Source organism: Dunckerocampus dactyliophorus, chromosome 8, assembly GCF_027744805.1.
Source record: "Dunckerocampus dactyliophorus isolate RoL2022-P2 chromosome 8, RoL_Ddac_1.1, whole genome shotgun sequence".
NCBI classification, from domain to species: domain Eukaryota; kingdom Metazoa; phylum Chordata; class Actinopteri; order Syngnathiformes; family Syngnathidae; genus Dunckerocampus; species Dunckerocampus dactyliophorus.
Window position 1 is genome coordinate 28,830,216 of NC_072826.1, and position 21,661 is coordinate 28,851,876.

Here is a 21,661-nt window from a genome sequence, read left to right on the forward strand (position 1 = left end):
ACCCACTACCTCAATATACTTCAGGGTTTAAAACAAATAAATTACTGTAATTAATCATTCATTTCTTTTCATTGATATTTAAATAAATATTTTATTTAATTAACAAATTAAAAGTCTTGTATTATTTATGCTATGATATGAAATAGACAACTTTGACAAATTTGAGCACGGCTGGTTGAATAGCATGGCTGCCATAAGCCATCTGGTGACTGCATCGGATGGCATTAGGTTGTTAGGTAAGTCAGCATATGAATGAACCATCAAAACGGGGAACATGAAGGTCGTAAACATTTCTTTGGACACATGAGTTGAGACATGAATGAAAAAAAAAAACAGCTCATAAAATCTAAATTATGTCGATCCAACACATAGGGCTTGGAGGTAAAGCTGCAACTTAAGAGTGCTCGCCGTCATCGTGGTCTCCTTGTGTACGTGCTGTCCCTGGTGTTTCATAGACATCTTCAGGAGTTTGGCCAAACACAGCGGCGGTGCGCCTGAGCAGGAACACCCCAGCGTGTAAACCTCCAACATTGACCCAAACAGTGTGCTGCTTCCTCCACAGTCCTCCCATTCTCGACAGGGCCTGCGGGCAGCATAAATCTCTGTGAGCGTGAAACTTGCATGTCGTGTAAAACAAGATGTCAAGACAAATGTGGTAAGGCGGAGGGGAGTGTGTCGAAGGAGCCGCCTCGACTTGAGAAGAACGTGAGACGATGAAGAATATCAATGCAAGTTTCTGCACACGAGTGCAAAGTCATGTCCCAATACTTTTGGTTAGCATGACTGTGTACTTTGTTACTTGTTCAGGCATTCTGTTAGTTTCACAGTGGACCTTTTACACCTGTGTGACATCCATCCATCCATTTTCTATACTGCTTCATCCTCATTAGGGTCGCGGGGGCATGCTGGAGCCTATTCCAGCTGACTTCGGGCGACAGGCGGGGTACACCCTGGACTGGTCACCAGCCAATGGCAGGGCACATATAGACAAACAATCATTCACACTCACATTCATACCTATGGACAATTTAGAGTCGCCAATTAACCTCATCTGCATGTTTTTGGGAATGTGGGAGGAAAACCGGAAAAAACCCACATGCACATGGGGAGAACATGCAAACTCCACACAGAAATGCCCAAGGGAGTATCGAACCCAGGTCTTCCCGATCTCCAGGCTGTTCCTGTGTTGGCCAACGTGCTAACCACTAGACCACCGTGTGGCCACCTGTGTGACAATGTTAAAAAAAAAAAAAAACAACAACAAATATACTCCTGATCAAAATTTTAAGACCAGTTGAAAAAATTCAAGAATTGACATGTTGCACTGTTGAATCTCATGGAGGTTCTAAGTAGAGCTTCAAAATGCAAAAACAAGAAAGGGGAGTGAGACAAAAATATTCTTGACACGTGTTGAAGTGAAATAGGCTGTCCATTAGCTGAGCAAAGGTTTAAGACCACAGCTCAAATAAAACCAAAACCCCGTAAATAGAAATAAAAAGTGGAAAAAAGGAGTGAGTAATGAGTAGCTGCGCCGTTCTTGTTAATGAGGTGAAAAATGGCTTTGGGCATGCTTGATGCCGGTGTTTCCAGGAGGCTAGTGGGAATGTTGCTCCAGGTGGTGAAGATGGCTTCATGGAGTGCATCCACTGTCTGGAACTCATGTCCATTTTTGTAAATCCATCCCCAAATGTTCTCCATTCGATTTGGATGAGAGTAACACGCAGGATGGTCCGAAAGAGTGAGCTTATTCCTCTGGAAGAAGTCCTTTGTGAAGAGCAGCGTTGCTCAGCGTCATTACCACACAGACGAGGACCCTCAGTCATGAGGGATGCCCCCTGCAACATCTCCACATAACCAGCTGCCTTTTGACGCCCCTGCACAACCTGAAGCTCTATTGTTCCATTGATGGATCATGATGGTGGAAAACATCGCAGGTGGGATCTCCTTGTCATGCCAGTAACATGGGAAGCCATGAGGACCGTCAAGGGAGAACAAAACCTTCTTCCACCTTTTAGTGTCCCATGTTTGGTGCTCTCCTGTAAATTCCAAACAGGCAATTTTGTGGCCTTGAAGGAGAGCTTTTTTCTTCTAAGCCTACTCTGGCAGATGGCATCTGATGGTTATTGGACTTCACTCAGCACCAGTAACAACCTTCATCTCGGCCAAGGATGGCCCCGTGTCTTGATGGACAACCAATGGGATCTTCCAGCTCAAGGCCCGTGACATTTTTTTGGGGTCCACCACTTGATTTTTTGTTCCATGAGACTCAGAATGGTTGAAGAGGTTTCCAATGACTGTCTTACTGCATCCAACCTCAGTAGCAATGGCGCGCTGGGAGAGGCCTTGCTTATGTAGGTCAACAATCCCACTGCGTTACTCTCACTCTCACTCCCATTTCTTGTTTTTGCATTTTGGATCTCTCAACATTTTTATCAGGAGTATGCCCATTACGTCGATCGCAAGCTTTCAGTCGATTGCGAAGGGAGTTTGGGTCGATCGCATAAATGTCACTTTGTCAGAATCAGAATCACAATCAGCTTCATTGGCCAAGTATGCTTACACAAACAAGGAATTTGACTTTGGTTAAATTAGCTCTCCCTGTACAGGTACATACCCACAGTCATGTAGATGTCATAAGACATCAGTCAGCTGACATTAAGCTTCCCTCCTGATTCGGTCTTTCTATGGTGAACAGGCATCTCAAACTACACACAGAGATGCAACTTTCATCTTTGTTATTCGGATTACGGATAAATTAACTCTTTCAATACCAAAACCGTATTCATACGTCTTTTAAGTTTTTTTGCGCGAGAGGCAAAAACAGGTGATGATGCAACTCTGCACTAATGCATTAACATTCTAGAGCAATTTTAAGCCATAAAAACGGCCACAAGGTGGCAGAAGTGCATTTGATAAGAGCTCGGCAGGGCGGCAAGAATAATTTAAATGGAAAAATCACACATGACGGGAAGGAGGAAGCTGGAGAGCATGGAGTCTAGCGTACAGAAGATTACGCATTGTAGGGAAATTTTAACGCATGCACACGCACAAACATAGTTCAGTTCCAAATGTGAATATTGTAAATAGTTCATGGTGTTGTGGTGTTATATGTAAAACAACCCCTTTTTGTGCTGTTTATGTTGGTATAGTTGTTTAGATATTTGAGCTGTCACAAAAGCAAAAAATATTTGGGTCAAAGTTAAAGTTATGCATGAAATGTATCTTTTCACAAAAAGCTGGTTTTCTACCTTTTTTTAAGTCGGGAACTGATATTTTCCTAAAACTTACCTATGTTCTACTGCTGATTAATAAAAAGCGGAAAAAGGGAGAAACAAATGTTTTTTCTGATTAAAGACGGGAGTCTAGTCTTCCTTTTCGTAGGGTCCATTGTGTGTGCCTTGTGTGCCATGAAAGATCAGTCAAAATTGTCCAAAATGGCCAGTACTAAAGGGGTTGTCTTTCGAAAATAACCTGGTACTCAGGTTATGTACACAACTATTGAGGAATTATGTGTAAATATCTTTATTGCCATATTGAATTGATTTGTGAATTATTTGTGAATGATACCAACAAAGCTGATTACCTGTAAACTTGCAAACTGTGAAAGTGAAATACATACATTACATACATACAAATACATTTGTATTTTTTATAGTACTTTCAAAGTTTACCGGATAGATTTTAGATACAGGGTGGGCCAAAAGTAGGGTTATAGTTACTTCATTGTTAAGGTGAAATAGATAATGAAGTAACTGTAACCCTACTTTTGGCCTACCCTGTATATGTTGTATGTGTTACAGTAAGAGATGGATCATGTCAACTTGTACCTTGCTTGCAGAAAAAGTGTGTGCACCCCTTATATTCATGTACTTACATAAATACTCATGTTTATAAATGCAGTAAATATATTGTATATACAGTATATTTCTATATTTATAGTAGCAGGTAGATCTTTGGGTCATTTTAAAAGTAGTAGGCAGGCTGAAAAAGTGTGACCCCTGCTGTAGGATGATGTCTAATTTGCACAACTGGCTAAGCAGACAATTTGTTTCTCTTTTACTTCCATTATTTATGTTTACAGCCCTGATATACAGCACGTAATATTGACAGTGGTTGACTTGTCGTTTTCACTCGGTTCAACCTGGAACAAATTTCTATTTTCATCCTTTCCCGCGGGAAGACATTTTTTCAAATTCCACAACCAGCCCTGCATCCACGCCGCTGACGCATCTTTAGGTCTATATAAATAGTCACTGAGACCGAATCTTACAAAAATCCCATGTGTCACCACTGCGCTGTGAATAATTCATTGGGTCAGAAATGAATTACATCTGCGCCGACACAAGCAATTCCCCAGGAAAGGCTCGGAGCCCTTTGAGAGGATTCTTCACAGGTGTGCGTGCGGCAGCGACAGATGGATGAGCCTCAGTCTACGCCTCAAGCTCACACTGCTTCTGCTGAATTTCTTAGAAAACCACACGAGGTCAACTGTGCTTCCTTTTGCCACTTGATTCGCCTCCTGATTCACACATCAGTCACTTCCTTTATTGAATGTCATGGCTACCAGGCAAAGGCTGTGTTTGGTCTTGGCCCAGAGTTTACGGTGAAGTCGGCGTGCCGATAATTTTGCCGACTGCGAAAATTTGACATGTGCATACGTGTTCGTTGGAGCTAGCGAGTGTACACACAGACTGCTGCAAGTGAGCGTCGTGAGGAGTAACAAGCAATCAAACGCAAATGGGTGATTCTCCTGAAAGGGCTACCAGTGAATGAGCGTATTCACGTGTACTAGCGACCGTGCAGTGACTTTCGAGGGTCACAACGCACAGACTACAGTGATTTGAAGCCGTAGCCATGTGAAAATTTACTGCAAACACATTGAATAAACAGAGGAAAGAGTGTGGAATACTTTCTTGGTGCCAGTTGTGTATAAAACACCATCTGATGTCAGTTTCAGCCCGTTTGCGCATCCTCGTTTTGTGACATCAAAAAGTTTGTGACAAAGACAATGAAATTAATAAAACCAAACGGTGGAACTTACGTTTCAACTGCCGTGATACACAAAGTATAACACCTCGTTGTGCACCAAACGCATTTTGCTATATCCAAAATACCATAATTTCCATAATGTATAAGGCGCTACTTTTTTTTTAAACTTTCAACCCCAAATTTATGGCTAAATTCTAATCTCTTGACTTCTCCTCAGAACTACTACTAATTGTTTAAATACTGTGCCGCTCGCAAGTCAGTGACGACACGGTAGCGCTTTCCTTGGCAGGAGCCAATCACAAGCTATCAGTGCACTCACAACGAGCTTGTCAACCCAATGGAAATCGCAAGAGGTCATTATATAACAGTAAAACAAGAGAACAGTCTGACTCGCAGTGTCAACTTTCAAAGAACACTTTATTCACAACACTAAATTCATCACACAGCAACTTAACACTCAAAAGGTGTACCTGACAAATATACAAACATGTACCAATAGGACTTTTAAAATGAAAAAAAAAAAAAACAGTTCAAGCTTTCCCATAAGGCATTGTGTCCAAGCAACGCATTAATTGGGGCACTACAATGACGTCAGCCTCCCTCTGGGCTTTGGGCTCTGGGTCCCATGGCTCCCTTTGGTGGACAGAGGCAGCACTGCAGTGCCAGCCACCATTTTATATTCTATGCTCCTCCAATGGAATGGTTTTCTCAAACAAAATGCATTATGGGAAAACTTTTAAACGTTGGTGTTTTTTACATCTTAAACTCGTATTGGTTTCTGAGGTATAACGTTTGCGTGTTAAGTTGCTGTGTGATGAGTTTAATGTTGTTTGTAAGATGAAACCGTGAGTCAGACTGTTATATTGAGTAATTCATTTTGATTAAAAGCACTTAACATTACAATTCCAATTTATTGCTTTTTATACGGTGTACTCACATTAATATGCTTTACATTATCATTACATTAATATGGTCTCAAAATAATCTTGACAATAATGTAATTTATTGGCAACAATTTGTAGGACAATTATCAATTATTAATTTGTTATCGTGACAGGCCTAGTGTTATCGTGACAGGCCTACGCAGAAGTAATATTTGCATGAGGCAAATGATGACGACAATACCTTAGAAAAGCATTTCTTGTCCTGCGTCAATAGGACAGCCTTCCCTGAGCCTGGCCTGCACACACGGGCCATTTCTCTCAAGCAGGAGGGGTAAAGGTCCCAATTCTTCTTCCTGGAGCCCATCCTTCAAACAAAAAAACCTCATGAACCTTCACTGTACTTAAGATTTTACTTTTAACAAGCTCTATATAACATTGTGTGCATTTCAATTAACCCTGCGCAGCATTTATTGTAGTACCTCTTCCCAAAGGGCATGTCAGTGATGATGATGTCAACAGAGCTGGACTTCATGGGTAAACTGCACAAATCCCAGCGCACAGTGTCAATGGGCAGTCCTGGTGTACTGCATCCGAAACACAGCGCATGTTGGAATTCTTGTTTCCACTCAATGAACCGCAGCGCCACCAGTGCTGGCAGCACTCATGTAGCCCCAAAATCAAAATGTAAATGTGATCTGCTCTCACCTGCCCTTGTCTGCCTTCCTTTTCTGAATGTGACACACATTGTTGACGGTGCGGTTCACCGCCATGTCGTTGTTGTCCCCCGCCATGTAAAATGAAGCAGGAAACTCTAACGCCCCCTGGTGACAAACATACACTATTCAGACGACACTAAAATATAAGAAGTCATACTGTATGGTCCAGGGAGACCATTTTGGTTTGAACACAGTGCACGTACGTCTTCTTACCTCCAAAGGTATGGCTCCGGTTCCACACATTGGATCGAGGATAATGTCTGACGGCTGAGGTTTACACAGCCTGTGGCACACAATCAGGTATGTATATAAACAGCAAATTGGAAGCATTTTAGGCTAATATATTCACAAACGCTAAAAACCACATCATCATCACTCATGTGCCTCTACATGTTTGAAGACAATTGTTCAGCAAAGCATCAATAAAGACGAGGTTTACAAGCTATCTTATCCAAAAACATTGGCGGCTGTACAGATTTTTGCTGGCCTTTCCTTACACAGTAAAGAAAAAAGAAAGAAGGCACCTACGTAAAATGCTAGTAATAGAATAGACCACTTCCACCCTCTAGTGGCTCCAGAATGAACTGTCAGGATTCATCATAATTTTTAAGTCATGTTTTTCATGATAGATACTTTACTTACCCCCAAGAGAAATAAACCTTTTTATAAGTTAAAAAAAACTTGGGCTGTCACAAATAGCGCATTAACGGCAGCAACAAATTTATTTAATTAATTGCATTAAAACTTTTAGCGTAATTAACGCATGCGCATCATGTCAAGCCACCCCTCTCTGGTATGTCGGCAGATGGAAGCATAGTGTAGTCTCCCCACACTTCCTCATTGCCACGAGACGGCCAGGAGATGCATTCTCGGACATTCCGAAAATCACAATAATGTATTTATTATGCGAGTATGTGTGGTCTAGATAAACAGATAGACAAATACAAGTGGACATTCTTATCACTCACTAACGTAACTCTTACTGAGGAAGTTACAATTTGATGCATTTCAGTATGCTCAGAAATCCCAGAAAGTACAGCTACACTCAAAACACGTGAATCCAACTTAAATTACTTGATGTCTTTCAACGTAACTCTTCGTGGCTCGTAATAGCACGGTTAGTGTGTGTCAAATGTTGCGCTATTACTAAAGACAAGTGTTAGGCAAATAGATTTTGAGACATGTGCCATCTTTTAGCTTGAGTTAAATTTTCTGTTCATTTGGAGCTGTTGATACATACAAATATACATATAATTGTGTCCTGTCATTGATATTTTTGTTCATAAAATCCAGTCAAAATGGGCATATTTCACCCATAACTGCAAATGGTGATTAACTCATTCAATCCCAGCCATTTTTCAAAAGACAACCCCTTCAGTAGCGGCCATTTTAGACGATTTTGACTGATCTTTCAAGGCACACAGAATATAGTGTTCTATGGCTATATAAACATGGAACTTACCAAACGAAAGATTAGACACCCGTCTTTCATCAGAAAAAAATACATTTGTTTATACCTTTTTCCGTTCTTTAGTGATCAACGGTAGAGCATAGGTAAGTTTCAGGAAAATACCAGTTCCGAACTAAAAAGGGAGAAAAGCAGCTTTTTGTGAAAAGATATATTTCAAGAATAACTTTCACTTTGACACAAATATTTTTTGCTTTTATGACATCTAAACAAATATATTAACATAAACAACACAAAAAAGGGTTGTTTTACATCAAAATAACAATTTATTTACGAATATAACACCATGAACTATTTACAATTTTCACATTTGGAACTGAACTATATGTGTGCACACGTGTGCATGCTTTAAAGTTTCCCTACAATGCGTAACCTTCTGCACGTTACACTCCTCCACGCTCTTCCACTTCCTCCTTGCTGTCATGTTGTTTTTTCCATTCAAATTCACATGCCAAGCTCTTATCAAATGCACATTTTTATGGCTTAAAAGTGCTCTGAAATGTTAGTGCATTAGTGAAGAGTTGTATTATCACCTCGTTTTGCCTCTTGTGTAAAAAAACAGAAAAGACTGTGTTTTGGATCAGGCATTCGGGATTATAAAACTGTATAAATACGTCTTTGGTATTAAATGAGTTAATCATTATTACTTGTTTGAAAACTGTGATTAAAATTAAATTTGATTAAAATTTGTAATCATTTGACAGACCTAAAAAAGTATATATATATAATTCCCCCCACCCCCCCCAAAATGTTCTGCATAGATACACAGAGTCACTCTGTGTAGTGTCAAGTAAAGACACAGAACTGGAGACGGTACCTGAGCATGCCATAGCACAAGGTGGACCTCAGTGTGGTGGGTCCAAAGTGACTGATGTTTCTTCTGTGAAGACTCTCTTCCGTGAGTGCGATGCCGATCACCATCTCGGCATTATGTATATTTACTAAGACCTGCAAGAGGACATTACGTATTGAAACAAATTCACTCCATGTTTAGCAGTTTGCCTTTAAACTCCACCCCAATTGTCAGCTGGCAACACATGTCAGTCACAGTGAAGGTAATGACTGACACCACCTGTTAACTGAGGTGCAGTGTTTACTGATGCAGTGATTAATTGGACATGGCGTCTATTGCAAGGGGGCAGGCCCCACCAAACCAGTTAAGTAAACTTATCTTACTCTTTCACCTAAACATGAACCTAGTTCTACCTAAATTACCTGAGCATTACATTTCCTGGCTATTCAGCGTGTCAGAACAAACATGCCTACCTCAACGTCAAACTTGGTCATATCTGCTTTCCACTGGAAAAATTCTTGCACGGCTCCACCAAAGTCTCTCGCTGCCTCGTTGGAAGAGAAGCTGTGTTTGTCACCGGCGCGATTGCACGTCACACGAAACTTGATGACTTTGGGGTCGGGTCCTGCTGCTGCTTCCTCAGAATCCTCCTGTGTGGCGGTTTCCGCGTCTGGTGTCTCCTCAGCGACAGGTGGCGTCTCCGCTTGTTCCTGCTGCTCGGCTTCAGGCACGGTTGTGTCGCCGTTGTCATTACTGGGTTTGACTTTGGTGCCGGTCGCTCCTTTACGGTGGCCTTTTCTCTTTTTGAAAGTGCTGTTCAGTTTCCACACCTCCAAGGGGATGGTCCACGGGAGTTTGGAGGCAAGCTGTTGCAACTCCATCAAAGTCTCCTCCTACATGAAACACACGCAGTTAACATGCATGTGCAGCCAAGTACGGTGGCGGTTGCGTTACGATCTGGGGCTCCCCGAGTGCTGCCGACACTGCCAAGCTGCGTTTCATTGAGAATAAATAGTAGGAATTAAAACATGATGAGATTTCTTGTTTGGAGAAAAGCTGTATCAAGAGAATAAGGCAGCCAGAAGCCAACCAAGACTGTGAACTTACGATGCCCGCAGACGAGATGGTGAGATGCACGTTTATTCCTGCTCCCAGCTTGTCTTAACCATCAATACACATTCTCACCAAACCCAATGCAATTCCAGCCTTCAAAGTAAGAGCGCCACATGCTGTCTTAATTGTGCAGACAAAATAATTACAATTGCAACTGCATTGGTGACCACAAGCACGGGAAATTACAAATTGTTGACGATTTTGTGGAAATGTTTGCAGTGGCTGACATCACATTAGAAAAGTTAGCCAAGGTAAATCTACTTCTGAATTACTGGGCAAAATTGTCCAACGATCTATTGCATCAAGGAAGTGTATACGCAATTGAGCTGACGTCAACTTCAGAGTATTTGCAGATTATTTCTACGTTTTGTTCATCAATATTCAGACAATTCCAAAAGTGACACAATCAGAAATATTGTGATTGCTTGTGATTTTTGTTTTTATTTAAGTGCAAGTTTTGCTAAAAGAGAATGAGAATCTATTTTATTTTCATTGGGTGTTTTTATCTTTTTTTGTTTCATTTATGTTTGTTTCTTTAGTTTATTTTATTTAATAGCTCTTCACACCCCAATTGCAATGTTAAATATTCTTTTACACTTTATTGCTTTTGATACCGTGTACTCACATTATTATGACGTATACTCTCATTACAGTCATGAAAAAATGCTCTCAAAATAGTGTTGTCCATAATATCATTTATCGTCCAGCAAAATCTGTTATCAGGACAGACCTACAGTATCTTTGAGCATCAATGTGTGGGACAATAAACATTTCAAAACGCACCTGCATTGATTTGTGACACAGTTAAATAAAGAACTTCCAGTCATATTTTTTCATTGTACTTTCAATAAAATTAGAGCTGTCAATCGATTAAATTATTTCATTGTGATTAATCACATTTTGTCCATAGTTAACTCATAATTAATCACAATCAATCGCAGATAGAAAGACATTTTTACCTATACTAAGTAGGGAAGTAAGTATTTTTGTGGTAAACGCTTCCATACGCATCGAGATACACCAGTTAAGATATGACTCCAAAACTACATATGTTAAAACAGAACAGTTCAATACAGTGTGCAAATGATACCATTTCATTCAATATGATTCAACAATTGCATTTGTCGATGTAGACGTTAATCTTACATTATAAAATAAAAAAGCCAATTATATAAAAGTGTCATTCCTACAGTATTTTCAAATGTGTAAAAGAGCACACATCCTGTCCCCAAGCATGCTATAAGGCAGGGGTCCCCGACCACTGGGCTGTGGGAAAAATGCTGGTGCAATGATAAAAAAAAAAAAAACACACACACACAAAAATAAAAAAATTAAACCATTTGTAAATTACTACATCAATTTTTTTGTAAAGGGATACAAATTTTGGAAATATGTGCCATTGTTTTATTCAAAAACTAACATGTAGTTAGAAATCCCACAATTTTTGCATGTTTAATGCGAGCGGCGACTTGTTCCACTTTGTTCCATGTGTAGGATAATATTGTTAATTAACTTGTAGCTGAGTGAGTAAATATTTATTACAAGTAGATTTTAGAATTACTGGTTGCATTGATGTTTATAGACTGAATTATTAACTGAGTGCCTTAATATAAGTACAGTATAAATATAACTGTTTTAGGATTAACTGAGTGAGTGACAACTGTTTAAGTATGTCAAAGGTCAAACAAAAATAGTGCAATCTCACACATGGTGTACAATCAGCAAAGGCCAGCCGGGCCCAGCAGCCAGATATGGGAACAAAAACAAGTCAATAGGCCTTGAGAGAGACTAGGAAGTATGTGCTGTTTGTGCAAGAAAAGTGTCAACAAGTCAGCGAAGGTTCCGACTATAACCTGCTGGCGTCACACAAGCTTTGTCAAAGTATCCAGGAGAAAGTTATCTTTGGAGAGACTGATGGTCTGAGGAAAACAATTATAAAAAGGCAGAGGCGGCTAGCGATCGGGGCGGCTCTCGCTCCTTCTGGTCAGGAAGCCACAGGAGGACATTAGGAGGGATAGCCAGCCCGGATATCCGAAGAATGTGAAATTATTCTGTCTGATTTATTTGACAATATATTTTGCAAATATAATACCAGTGTGTGAGTCTTCTTTCCTTCTCATAATTGGAAATTCACGAACACATAAGGGGAGGTGAAATTGGCTTAATTAATTTTCTAAAGTCGTCCATTTGACCTTAAGTACAGTGAGGAGAATTTAATCTCCAACACACGGTGCTTGAACGGACCATTTAACTTTTCAATGCATTTTCTCCCACAATGTACAGATAAGACTACTTAACTGTATTTTTCTGTTTTTTCTTTCACCTCATATTTGGTCCCAAATGCTACAACAGTCCTGCAGTCTCATACTGGCAATGGTGTCTCTGTATTCATTTAATTTGATGTTGTTCCTGTCATACTTTTGCACAATACATAACAAATAAGATAAATCAGATCGCTATAACGTACGTATGTGTTGAAAATCTTTCCCGGTGACCAGCCAGCACTATGCTAACTTTAGTGAGAGCTAATGCTAATGCTATTTGAGACAAGGCCCCAAATAGCCGTCCTCGGCTATGCCTGCCCGCAACTAGTAGCTCCTAGCCACGGTACTACTGTATAATTGACAATTTAAAAAACACCAAATGTGTTGAGTCATTTTCAGTGCACAGTAAGTCTATGCTGCTAAGTTATATTCACATTTAATTTAGTAATGCTGACTTACCTTTGATTCTTTGAATTGGTAATTATTGAATTCCTGCACCACCACAAACAGGTTGTCCACAGACCTCAGGAGATGAACCTATGGGGACAGTTAGCTTCACAGTCAGATGCCTTATAGCAACGACAGCATCTTATACACGTCTTCAATCTCGTAATCTCACATCTTACCTGAAAAAGCTTGTCAGTAGCTACGGGAAAGTAAATACGTCCACGGTCTTTGCTAATGCGGGCTTCCATCCCGATCTTCTCATAGACTTCCTCTGCAGCAGTATGTTCGAACCCTGTGGGGACCGTGGCACCAATGGTGACGGTGATGACGGAGTCACTCGGAGGCTCAACCCCACTGGGGGCCTGCTCAGGAGAGCAATCTTCCTGGGAGGACATGTTCCTGGGTGTCTTAGAAGGGGGAAAAAAAAAAAGAGTGGTGTGAAAAAGTGTTCGCCCCCTTGTTGTCAATGACAACACAACTGAACACAAAATGAAACTTTGTGTTATTAAAGGGAGAAAAAAAATCCAAACTTACACAGCCCTGTGTGAAAAAGTGATTGCCCCTCCCTTTTAAAACATAACTGAGATTGAGACCTATCAGTCTGGAAAAGGTCATAAAGCTATTTCTTAAGCTCCAGCGAACAACAGTGAGAGCCATTATCCACAAATGGCCAAAACATGAAACAGTGGTGAACCTTCCCAGGAGTAGCCGGCTAACCAAAATTACCCCAAGAGAGCAGCGACGACTCATCCAAGAGGTCACAAAAGACCCCACAACATCCAAAGACCTGCAGGCCTCACTTGCCTCAGTTAAGGTCAGTGTTCATGACTCCACCATAAGAAAGTCACTGGACACAAAAACAACAAACAGACACAAAAAGTCACAAACAACAAAAAGTCACAAACAACAAAAAGACACAAAAAGAACATTAAGGCTCATCTCAATTTTAACAGAAAACATCTTCATGATCCCCAAGTCCTTTGGGAAAAGACAAAAGTTGAACTTTTTGGAAGGTGTGTGTCCCATTACATCTGGCGTAAAAGTAACGCCGCATTTCTGAAAAAGAACATCATAGCAACAGTAAAATATGGTGGTGGTAGTGTGATGATCTGGGGCTGTTTTGGAAGACTTGCTGTGATAAATGGAACCATGAATTCTGCTGTCGACCAAAAAATCCTGTAGGAGAATGTCCGGCCATCTGTTGGTGACCTCAAGCTGAAACCAACTTGGGTTCTGCAGCAGGACAATGATCCAAAACACACCAGCAAGTCCACCTCTGAATGGCTGAAGACTTTGGAGTCAAAGTCCTGACCTGAATCCTACTGAGATGCTGTGGCATGACCTTAAAAAAGCGCTTCATGCTGGAAAACTCTCAAATGTGGCTGAATGACAACAATTCTGCAAAGATGAGTGGGCCAAAATTCCTCCACAGCGCTGTAAAAGACTCATTGCAAGTTATTGCAAACACTTGATTGCAGTTGTTGCTGCTAAGGTTGGCCCAACCAGTTATTAGATTTAGGGGGCAATCACTTTTTCCACACAGGGCCATGTAGGGTTGGATTATTTTTCTCCCTTAATAATAAAAAGTTAAATTTAAAAACTGCAGTTTGTGTTCAGTTGTGTTGTCATTGACTAATATTTAAATTTAAAAAAGAACTCAGGAAGGGGGCAAACACTTTTTCACACCACTGTATACACTGTGTTGGAGATGAAATTCTCCACAACCTAAGGGCCAAAAGACCACTTTGGATCACTGTCCCGATAACACTTCTCTACTGGTCAAGCATGTAGCAGTATAAATATAGAGTTACTACAAGGCAAACTACATGAAAATATAGACCAGTCAGCTTGTGTTCGTATCTCTGAATGTTCGCAAGTCGGATGTTCGTACGTTGGGGACCTAGTGTGCTGTACTTATTTTAAGACACTCAACAATAATCAATGAAAACGGTTATTCTAAAATCTACTTGTTATAATTATTTACCCACTCAGTAATTTTTTTTTTCCTACAACTGCCTGGCCAAAGTAAAAGGTCACACACACCAATATTTGGTTGGACAGCATTTAGCTCTTTAACTCCAGAAGCCAGACTTTAGGGACATCTGTCTTTACAGGCAAAGTTAGCATAAAGAAACAGCACATTACTCTAAGGTCTAGTCGTCTGGTAGCTGATCTAACTTCCTGGTAGCCTTCCCATTTTGTTCCGTGAACTTGCAGCATATCTCTCATGCAGTTGTTGTTGGGGTTTATGTACGTTTTGACATGTGCAGCATTGCTTTTGATCTTGCAAGCACTTTCCCGTTGCATGTGACGGTATTCTGTGTGGCAATGGAGCAAGTGGGAAGAAAGGTAAAAAACACATCCTAATAAATCTGTGCGTTGTTACAATGTCATGACATGTACACTTCCATTACTGATGATATTATACTAAAGCTTCTTGACAATAGACTAATTTAGAGTTCAGCTATACAAGCCATAAACTACGCTAGCTAGCTGATGTTACCGTTTTCGGGCTAGGAAGGTGTAATTAAGGAAACCCGGCACTTTGAATGAAACTCCGGCTTCACATTAGGCGTTTCAGTGCAGAGAACTGACTGGTTGACTTACTTGTCAAGACCGATAAAAAAAATCTTCTGACGTGAATTAATGGTCGACTTGCCAAAAAACAACTCTGTTCATACATGAGGAGACATGTTTTCTTGTTGCAATCACTGCAGCAAAGTTGATACTTCCGGTTTAAACCTTCACAATAAAATAACATCGCATTGAAGTCAAGTCAGCAGGATTTCTAATAAAACTGTATATGTCGGTAATTTTTCGAAATGTAGATACTTATTTAAACTGAAAATTAATTTTGTTTGACACCCTACTTTTAATGGACACAATTACACACTGTACATGTATTCTGAAAACCTGGTACCAAGAAGGAAGTACATGGGCCGGTCACAAGCGAAAGAATTCCATTCATTTCCTCCGGCTGCTGCTTCCGGGTGTCTTTACGCTATGGGATCAACAGAGGGCGTTCAAACATAATAATTCCCATCCTAAATGTTTGAAACGCTGCATTTTTACATCACACACGAATTGAACACTTAAAAAAAGGAAAAAAGGTAGGTACTTCAATATATACGTCTAAATCAGGTGCAACATCTCTAATATAGAAAATGCATAGATGGATGGAGCCAGTATTTTTGGACCAAAACAATACTAAAATAAAGCATTATTATCTTTGTAAGTAGCCATGTGATGCATTCTTTTATTGTGACCTTCACATTTAAGTGATTAAAGTGAGTTGTTCTTATTCTTCTTTCACCGCAGTCGGTGAATGATGTCAGTGTAATTGAGGGCTAAGGTAGTGTCAGAGATGACAACAGAGGCCGTGGGGTCTTTGTGGATTGTTCTTACAAAACATATGACTCAGCGCCCACTGGCATTTTATCCTGCGTCTTATTGGATCGGATGCCTTCTTCCATGGACACGTGCAGCCCCGTTGCATCGACCACAGCAACAACACCCATCGCACTCGCAATGCAAAAAAGTAGTTTGGCTTTGTTACCGGAGCTGACAACGAAAACGATGACAGAATTACTAAACAATGTTGCACGTGTGACTGAAACGACTACATTTGAAGGTAAATCATGACACTAATTTTTTCCCCCAATATTAGCAGCAATTTAGTTGTTTTTTTTTACTACAAGAAGGAATAATTCAACAGCAACATTAAATATGATTATAAATGATCAACTATTCATTTCAACAGCAGTAGCATGTATGGCAAGTTCAACGATATCAGGCAATATACAGTATTTCTCCCAATATTTTACTCCTGTATTTATTTACGTATTCATTTATCTTATTTTGTATTTATTTGTGTTTATTTTACTTTAGATTTATTTATATTTCTAAATTATAGTTATTTCTCATTTACGTACTTATTTGTATTTTTTTTTAACACTTTTTTCTTCTTCTCGCTTCATCACTGCATAAACTATCTATCCACAGTCACTTTTCTTTTTTTCCCCCTATTATAAAGTGGTGACATTGTACACCTTTTCGGACATGTTGACTTTTTCGAGTGTAATGTGACGTTCCTTTTTGTCCTAAATAAATAAAACCATGGCAATCACCATTATAAACACACGCATCCTTACAAGAGTTCTGAACACAGACGATGAAGAGAGTCGATAAGAAACTGCCTTAAAAGGCACAGTACTTTTTTTTTTTTTATTGGTGCATGAAGACAACTTTGTTGACCAAATTTTACCTCTACGGTTCCTGGAATTTAAAAAGGTCCACTTCAGGTGTAAATGTCCTGTTCCTGCAGTGGAAAAGGATCCACCGCATACAACGTGCTGAAAGACGGCCCTGAAAAATACCCCAGAACATAATTTCGGCTCTAGGACCTGCAGTCCAAAGGTGCACGGTTCCGGGGTAAAGTTCCTACGGTGGAAAAGGCTTTTCAAGTCTTAAGATCCATTAAAGTTTCCTTAAAATTAAGGAAAAAAATAAAGGAAAAACGTCCCAGGAACTTAATTTCAGGCCCAGGGTGAAGTTCCTGCGCTGAAAGAGGGGTTCCAAAGGTTCCTGGAATTTAAAAAGAGCCACCAGATGAGAAGTGCTGAAAAAATGGCCTTAAAAAATGACCCAGCACATGAAGTTTTCCCCTCGACCTGCGTTCCACAGGTCCATATTTCTGGGGGTAAAGATCCTCGTTCCAGGGTAAAGTTCCTGAAGTGGAAAAGGGACTCTAAATGTTCCTGGAACTTAAAAAGATCCATTACATGACGTGCCATAAAACGGCCCTGAACAATGACCCATCACTTAAATTCGGCCCCAGAACTTGCAGTGCAAAGGCACATTGTTCTGGGGTAAAGTTCTTACAGGGGAAAAGGGAATTTTCCAGTCCTTTAATCTACTAAAGGTTCATGGAAATTAAAAAGATCCACTGCATGACAAGTGGCAAAAAACGGCCTGGAACTTAATTTCAGTCTCAGGGGGAAAGTTTCTATTTCCGGAGTAAAGTTCCTTTGCTGAAAAATATTCACCGCACAAGTGCTGAAAAATGGCCTGAAAAAATGACCCAGAACTTAATTTATGCCCCAGGACCTGCAGTCCAGGTTTGTGGAATTTAAGAAGATCCACCGCATGAAAAGTGCCCGAAAACAACCCTGAAAAATTACGCAGAACTTAATTTTAGCCCCAGGACTTGCGGTCCAAAGGTACCTAGTTCTGGGGTAAAGTGGAAAGCAGTGGAAAAGAGGCTCTAAATGTTCCTGGAACTTAAAAAGATCCACTGCATGACAAGTGTCGAAAAACAGCCCCTGGTGGGAAGTTCCTGTTTCTGGGGTAAAGTTCTTGCACTGAAAAAGGGGCTCTAAAGGTTCCTGGAACTTAAAAAGATCCACTGCATGATAAGTGCCGAAAAATTGCCATAAAAAATGACCCATAACATAATTTTGGGCCCTGGACCTGCGGTCCACAGGTGCATAGTTTTGGGGTAAAGTTGCTGATTCCAGCGTAAAGTTCCTGAGGTGGAAAAGGGGCTTGAAGGTTCCTGGAACTTAAAAAGATCCACCGCAAGTGCCAAAAAACGGCCCTGAATAATGACCCATAACTTAATATTGGCTCCAGGACTTGTGGTCCAAAGGCACATTCTTCCAGGGTCAAGTTCCTGCAGTGGAAAAGGGACTTAGGTTCCTGGAACAGAAAAAGATCCACTGCATGACACTGTCTGAAAAACGTCCACAAAAAATGTCCCGGAACTTAATTTCAGCCCCAGTTCCCTTGGTCCAAATGCGCATGGTAGCAGGGTAAAGTTCCTGCAGTGGAAAAGGGACTCTAAAGGATTTGTGGAACTTAAACAGACCCACCTCGTGACATTAGCCATTGCCGAAAAAAGTCCCAGCGCTTAATTTTGGCCCCAGTTTCCGTGGCCCAAACATGCAGTGTTGGGTTAAAGCTCCTGGTTGTGGGGTGACGAACCTAGAGTTCTTAGATTATCATCTAAACGCCATCGCTAAGCAGTCTCACATGAACACAATTACAAGACAGTATGATAGCGCTAGATAGCATAATGCTATGCTCCGATCAGGGTTTTATGCTGCCAATTGCAATACCGATCATCCATGAGTGAGATCGGTCGATACCGATCACTGTACATTTTTCTATGTATTTATGATGAGTGTTATTGGCCAGGGCGGCCGTTAGACAATTGCAGGGGCCCCTGGCAAATAGATAATTATTGAAAAATAAACATTTGGGTGGTCTTTTGTTGTTTTTTTCTGCCTTTAATTTTGCGCAACAATTTTTGTATTATTTGACACAAACTTGAAATTAATTTGATTTGTGTCTTATTTTATTATGACTGACAAGATTTCAATTGTACACTACTTTATTTACCAAGCACATATCCGCTCAAACAGTGTGGCCATCGTCTTTATGCTATTTTGTGCTCCTTTGTCATTATGTAAAGGCATAAAGTCTAAATTCAACACTTACAATAAAGCAAATATTCTTTGACCCTTTGGTGAGATGCTCAAAATCAGCTGGTGAGAAGAGAGCAAAATTGTTCAGTGACACTTGAAGAAGTACGTACCCAATGAACGTGATATCCGCCTTCCCGTGGGACAAAAATGAGCCCCAAACTAACCGCATTTCTTCTTTGTTTTAAAAACAAAATGTCACTGTGGTAAAAAGTCACATTTGGAGCATGTCAGCAATGGTAATGGTAATGGTTTCATTTATTCGAACGTGCATGCAAGTTACATTGGAATACATCACATATTACAATTCACAGTTCCACGTGTCGAAAAGGAGTAGGAAGAAGCAAAGCTTATTTAATGCAAGCCCCAATCCGTTTTACAGTACATCATGCAAATACACTCTCTTCTAGTGGAATACATTGAAAATTGATGAGATAATGTGATAAAGAGAAGAAAAAATAGCAGTCATATTTCAAATTTAGTCAAATTTCATGTCACCGTAATTTGACTAAGATGCAAGAAATGAATGGGTTTGATAAGGAACGCTGACGTAGACTGAAGTAATACGGTGGCCGAGAAGTGCAAAACAATGTTAAAGGCCCTGTCAGAGCCATATACCCCACCGTGATTGGTTCGTTCAACCGAGGTCCCGCCCTCGAGAGCGATATACCTCACCGTGATTGGTTTGTTTAGCTCCGCACATGACAAGTGTCATTCATATCAAACTTGCAAGCCACACAAATATTAATCTTTCATATTAAGACGGGGGCCGCAAACTATCGTCCCGGGGGTCGCGAGTCTGAGACCCCTGGTGTAGGCTGCATACGCTACCACTCATGGATTTGTGACTCGCTAAGGCATTAATAAAGTTGATAGAAAATCAAAACAAGTTGGTTCCATTCCCAGTGTCACAGTGCCCTCTACTGGTCAAGCTGCAAACTTACCTGCAAATGCAAGCCGCCATGTCCATCTCCCTTCGCCAAGAAGACAGTTCTGTCTCAAGGTATGTTGATGTATTTTGACTTGTGTGTAACTTACAAATAACGTGTGTGAACGGGCGTCAACGATCGCATAACTTATTGCCCGCGGATGCGGGATGTATGAATCATACGTTGACATACGTCAAAAAGTTTTATGAAGGCACAAAATTTTTGGACGACTTAGACGTACTACGAAGTATGCCGGCGTGCTTCCGCGTGCTGTTAACATATACAAAACTTACCCATAACTTATTCGACGTACGCCAGCGTATTGGCCAAATTTTTCATACGTTGGCGTAAGCTGGCTAAATCGTCAAGGTGTGACAGGTGTTGGGCAACACGCTACGCATTCGTTGGTATAAGTTGTCTATAAGTTAGAGAAACATTCTATATAAGTTACTAATACGTCATGTTTACGTCGACCTCGTTATGAATACGCTATGTATACGCCCAAAATTGAAAAAAAAAAACATCGGCAGTTCAACGTATGCCATCAAAATGATCACGTCAGGCATGCGCTGCCTAAATCGTAAAGGTGTGACAGGGTCCTAACAAAAAGCAAAACAAATTACACTTTCACCACCCGGAAGTGGAATTGAGCAAATCCCAAAGTTAAAGGGAGTGATAGCTCCAAGGAAGTGCAAAACACTTGAACAAAAAGCAAAACAAATTATAATTAGGCCACCCAGAAGGAGATCGCAGCACATGAATCAGACCGGAAGCAGTAACGTTTGGAGTTGTGTCGGGTGTTAATGGAGGACCTTGGCATCATGTTTTGCCTGTTTCGGTGCACACACTTGAGCTGCTTGACGTTATTTTCTTGCACATGTGGCCGCTTGTTGGAGTACTTACCAGACAGAAGGGACAGGTGTGCTACAGGAGCCCATCGACTATTTTAATGAGGGTATAACAGGGGTACAATCCCCTATTCCCTTTCCGGGTGATCTAATTGTAATTTGTTTTGGGGTTTTTTAAAGCGTTTTGCACTTCTCGGCCACCCAGCATTAACCGGAAACGGAATGTACCAGCTCCCCGCAGCTGATTAGTCCAAACGTTATCACTCCCCATAGAGACTCTGGGATTTTGATACATTCCCCTTCCGGTTGTTGTCATTGTAATTTGTTTTGCTTTTTCTTAACTCATTTACTACCAGAGATGTTTTTATAAGCCCAAACGCCTATTATTCAACTTTTATGTTGTTTTACGCCAGAAGCAGAAGGAGGTGATAATGCAACTCTCCACTAATGCATTAACACTTCAGAGCACTTTTAAGCCATAAAAACGGCCACAAGGTGGCAGAAGTGCATTTGATAAGCGCTCAGCAGGGATCATGTTAACAGACATATCACACATGACAGGAAGGAGGAAGCAAGAGAGCGTGGAGGCGGGTAGCGTGCAAAAGGTTGCGCATTGTCGGGAAATTTTAACGCATGCACACGCACACACACGTGCACGCGTGCACACTCATTGTTCAGTTCCGAATGGGAAAATTGTAAATAGTTCATGGTGTTATATTTGTAAATAA

At 40.6% G+C, this 21,661-nt stretch overlaps 1 protein-coding gene across 1 annotated transcript; it reads right to left on the minus strand.

Annotated features, from left to right (window-relative positions):
* Positions 1 to 393: 393 nt before the first annotated feature.
* Positions 394 to 15,389, minus strand: thumpd3 (THUMP domain containing 3). Its single transcript, XM_054785186.1, has 10 exons — positions 15,282 to 15,389; positions 12,854 to 13,081; positions 12,687 to 12,764; positions 9,324 to 9,743; positions 8,875 to 9,005; positions 6,803 to 6,872; positions 6,579 to 6,694; positions 6,353 to 6,457; positions 6,115 to 6,238; positions 394 to 583 (listed from the first exon to the last, which is right to left on the minus strand). Exons 2-10 carry the CDS (start codon positions 13,067 to 13,069, stop codon positions 395 to 397), a joined length of 1,449 nt encoding a protein of 482 aa, XP_054641161.1. The 5' UTR covers positions 13,070 to 13,081; positions 15,282 to 15,389; the 3' UTR covers position 394.
* Between the last annotated feature and the right edge of the window lie 6,272 nt (positions 15,390 to 21,661).